The sequence below is a fragment of the Octopus sinensis genome, linkage group LG8, assembly GCF_006345805.1.
Source record: "Octopus sinensis linkage group LG8, ASM634580v1, whole genome shotgun sequence".
NCBI classification, from domain to species: domain Eukaryota; kingdom Metazoa; phylum Mollusca; class Cephalopoda; order Octopoda; family Octopodidae; genus Octopus; species Octopus sinensis.
Window position 1 is genome coordinate 90,061,360 of NC_043004.1, and position 5,128 is coordinate 90,066,487.

Here is a 5,128-nt window from a genome sequence, read left to right on the forward strand (position 1 = left end):
AGAAAGCGTCATAAATGGTTGATAGAGAAGTCGAACCGCTGTGTTGTTGGTGCGTGTATCAATAAAACTTGTGGTGACAGTAATAAACATACCTGTTGCCAACGGTCTTCTAGGGATGGCTGAGATGAAAAGTAGCCCGTCTCATGCACAACCTGAAGTTCTCGGAAAATATTTCCACTTGGTAATATATCCATGGCAATATCTTCGGGCATCTGAACTATGTAAGCGGCTGCTATAAATTAATGCCAAAATGACACTTGGTGAAGGTGAAAGCGCAGGACTTGAGAGGGAGTGAGGGACAGAATTTGTGCTAAAGGTGATGTTAGATAGCAGGTATCTGGAGTCAAAAATAGACATAAGGGAGGGAAGAGTATGAGGTAGAAGCAACTATGTGCAGACACGGTTCTGATTCGACCTGTTCTCGCTTCGCTCAAGTGATCACTGGCAATTAGATCACGTGTAGAACATACAATTTACTATTGAAAATAGTCTACTTATATTGACCAATGAAATTATACCTTACATAACATTGTCAAATTTCAGAATCGCTTTGTCCAATCAGAGATATCTAACTTTTTTATAAGCCACAAATTTGCATAATTTGTTGAAGCTGAAAGACTATCCCAAACATCTTTTTCATTTTTCCCTTCTCTCTATCTTTTTATCGCCCTTCTAAACGTCTCTCTCTTTCTCCATTTTTCTCTCTTTCCCACTGCTTCACCAGTTGGATATATAAACTCATTGTAACGCTCACAAGTTGTTTCGTCACTAGAGCTGACTCATTACAGTAACTAGAGAAAAAAGAGAGAAACTTTCTAAATCTCCTGCTCTTCTCAGCACGATATATTAACTCGTCTGATGATACGTTACCATGACAACAGTCAATGACGGATTTATTCTATGTAAAGCATAATGCTGTAGTTGTTGCTGTTTTCCTCCTTGCATCAAATTTAAGATGATATTCTAATTAACGGCTTCAACATTTAATGTTTGATACACGTCCATAACCCTGAGAAAATATGCTATTTATTTATACCACCACAAATAACTGTTGCGTTTTTACTTTATGTAATGAAATATCTTTATGTGGTTCTAGTTGCAATCACCAGATCTACTGAGAATACACATAAAATATTCCTTGTCTACGGATAGAAGATATCGGATGGTATTTAATGATATACGCTGATATCCGTCTGAAGTAGCAGCGCTAAGATACGTCAATAACTTGGCTTGTAAATAAATAAATAAATCGGACTCTTATTCACACACACACACACATATATGCATATATATGTAAGTAAATACATACATACATACACACATACACACACACACACACACACACAAATTTGCGCGCGTGTGTGCACGCGAACGAGCGTGCTTGCTCTGGTTGTGATTTTTTAACACCGTGTCGACACTGAAGAAGCATACCATCCATGATCATCTCATGGCTATGTACAATTATATTTGTCTAATATGTGTGACATCTTTTGAGGGAATTTGACAGCTGTTTCTAGCAGTTCGGACAACTAACCAATAGAGGCTCTCTCGTTGGCTTGTGTGGTTATTGTCGCAAGTAGTAATACATGCAGCGATAAAGTGGTGTGCTCAAGGCATGCAGTAGAGCTATGTATTTATTGTTGTAAACTGACAACTGTTCCATCACTTTAAATTTCGTCTTGAAGAGGCGGTCATCGGATAATGTATCAACTACATACATACATACATACATACATACATACATACATAATTATAAATATACACAGGCGCACATCCATATACATGTGTGTGTGTGTGTGTGTGCGTATATACATGCGCGCATATCTGTGTGTATATAACCTGGAAAAAAAAAAATATATATATATATATATATATTATATATATATATATATATATATACATGCACGCGTGTGTGTATGTATATATAAACCTGGAAATTAATAGCCATTTTACTAGATAATTATTTCGTATAATTTTTATAACAGTTTGTGCGTTATTAATAATTACTCTACCTTCACAGCCGGATATTATTAAATATTATTATACACTTCCCATATTCAAATAATTATTACACAATCTATACAATTAATGCATGATATACTTATAAACAGGGTTTATTATCATAATTTTTGTTAAAGAAATCGTTTAAAGTGTTGTATTTGGAATATCTTTGAAACTACAGTCTTGCGTGATTTGGATATGAGCAGTTTGAAACTCCTCAACGAAGTCCGTCTGCAATGTGGCTAGTAATGATATTTTCTTTAAGTTCTGGGATTTTCATAAATATTTATATGCATTTAATGTTTATTATTTTCTTAAACAACTTGTTTGATTTTCATAAACCCACATTCTGGTTATTTCAATTTCCAAATCTATATTTTGATAATCTTTCTATTTCTTGTGTGTACGCTCTCGCTTTTATCGCCAGCAATTGTGAAACTAATAATTACTTGTAAAGGCATAAAACTAAGAAATAACTACATAAATGTATCTGAATTGAGACTAAAATGAAAGTTAGGACGAAAGCTTAAAACATTGAAAGCATTCAGTGTATACAATGTTGGTGACTTTAACACACCCACACCACTATGGACATTATCGCACTGGAAAACTTTGGTATGCTCACTGCTGGCGACGTTCTTTCGACATTATTGCTATAGCTGCAAGGCGGCGAGCTGGCAGAAACGTTAGCACGCCGGGCGAAATGCTGAGCGGTATTTCGTCTGCCGTTACGTTCTGAGTTCAAATTCCGCCGAGGTCGACTTTGCCTTTCATCCTTTCGGGGTCGATAAATTAAGTACCAGTTACGCACTGGGGTCGATGTAATCGACTTAATCCGTTCGTCTGTCCTTGTTTGTCCCCTCGGTGTTTAGCCCCTTGTGGGTAGTAAAGAAATAGGTATTTCGTCTGTCTTTACGTTCTGAGTTCAAATTCCGCCGAGGTCAACTTTACCTTTCATCCTTTCAGGGTCGATTAAATATGTACCAGTTACGCACTGGGGTCGATATAATCGACTTAATCCGTTTGTCTGTCCTTGTTTGTCCCCTCTGTGTTTAGCCCGTTGTGGGTAGTAAAGAAATAGGTATTTCACCTGTCTTTACGTTCTGAGTTCAAATTCTGCTGAGGTCGACTTTGCCTTTCATCCTTTCAAGGTCGATAAATTAAGTACTAGTTGCGTACTGGGGTCGATCTAATCGACTGGCCATCCCCCAAAATTTCGGGCCTTGTGCCTAGAATAGAAAAGATTATTACTATAGCTGCAACAACTGTGTCCATGCACAAATAGATCAGTTGCGTATTCAGTGACTAACATTGAGATTTATTGACAATCATTCCGAAAAACTAGTTGAACTAAAGATGTAATTGTGTATGAATGACTGGCGGAATAGTGTCAGAAGATATCAGTTCAGTTCTTGGCACGTTTCCAAAACGTTAATCTCTTACAATAGCGCTTTCAAACATGCATTCATGAAATGTGCTAGTGGTATTCTTGATCTTATTGCAAAGCATGTTAGCTTTAATTAAATTTCACTATAGCATTGCAACACACAACTTCACTCGCTCTCTGGAATCTTAACTCTGCTCTGGTTTTTACTTCAAGTTTTGACCTCCTACAATTTAAATGCAACATTAACGGCATCGTGTTCACCAGTCTTGGACAGCCTACAAAAGTCATGGATACTTTTTGGAAGTCAATGTATAGAGGTGGGTATTCCACCAAAGTTACAGCTGTAATTTAGGAACAGCATTGGATAAATTGTACAGGTTGTCATCATCATTGCAGAAGTCAATGCTTTTCTGAGTGACTATTTCTCCACTAAATGTTTTCCTATTAATTTCTCCTATTTCAGAAGCAGCAGAGGATCATAATTTCTTGTAGAACATTAACTAATGACCAAACTGAAATGCTGTGTCACAATTGTTAAGTGAAATTGTATGCGATTTGTAAATGTAGCCACGATACTCATACAACGGGTGCAGTAGAAGTGTTAGAGGCTGTTCATTCAAATGTGCAATGTAAATTCAATGGCCAGTTTGGACATTTGAATGAAAGATGTAAAATTAAACAATGAACGCTGTTTAGTGAGAAGTTGATTTGGTCTGATTCACGGAAATACACAATATCTTCAACTCTATCTGTATTACACCAGCTCTGTTTAAAGCCAGGCTTCTGTTTAAGGCCAATGCTCGGTCGTACATTGCGCCACTAGTGGTGAAATTTAATGCTGTGCTGTAACTGAAAGCTTTGACGAAATTTAGAGTTGGTGCAGTCAAATTTCATAATGCTGTACTTCCAATAATTTGAGGCAGCTTGAATTTTCCATATTCTTTTTTCTTTTTCCTTGTTTCAGTCATTTTGACTGCGGCCATGCTGGAGCACTGCCTTTAATCGAGCAACTCGACCCCGGGACTTATTCTTTTGTAAGCCCAGTACTTATTCTATCGGTCTCTTTTGCCGAACTGCTAAGTAACAGGGACATAAACACACCAGCATCGGTTGTCAAACAATGCTAGGGGGACAAACACAGACACACAAACATACACACACACATATATATACACATATATACGATGGGCTTCTTTCAGTTTCCGTCTACCAAATCCACTCACAAGGCTTTGGTTGGCCCGAGGCTATAGTAGAAGACACTTGCCCAAGGTGCCACGCAGTGGGACTGAACCCGGAACCATGTGGTTGGTAAGCAAGTTACTTACCACACAGCCACTCCTGCGCCTAAGTTGCAACTTTCTATTTGGTACAGCTGAGCCACTTTACACTCCTCTATCTATAGATAAACTTGGTGTTCAGGACAAATTATATTTATCGAACATAACTACTACCTGTCCGTCTGCAGAAAATTACCTTCAAAATAACTCTCAGGTTCCTTTGATACTTCTGTATTATCATGAAAGCATAAGGAGCAACAGGAAGATGATCTCACTGCTACTCCAGTAAACATCCATTTCCTTCTTACATGCACATTTCTTCAAGATTGTGTCATTGCATTTGTTCTTGAAAAATCCGTACAATAATGTCCTCATCAGTGTATACTAATTGAGTCGCCTGGTATTGTTTTCTCTTTGACCTCTTCATGTAAGAGTTTCCTCATTAGCATATCCACTGGGAGTT

General features: G+C 37.6%; 1 protein-coding gene across 1 annotated transcript in view; it reads right to left on the bottom strand.

The window, feature by feature from the left end:
* The window catches only part of LOC115214961 (Krueppel-like factor 6), an 86,467-nt gene extending 86,002 nt beyond the window's left edge, over positions 1 to 465 (bottom strand). Inside the window, exon 1 of the mRNA XM_029784058.2 lies at positions 93 to 465. Within this exon, the coding sequence (XP_029639918.1) occupies positions 93 to 212 (120 nt within the window). The 5' untranslated portion in view covers positions 213 to 465. The remainder of the gene's footprint in view (positions 1 to 92) is intronic.
* Positions 466 to 5,128: the final 4,663 nt, after the last annotated feature.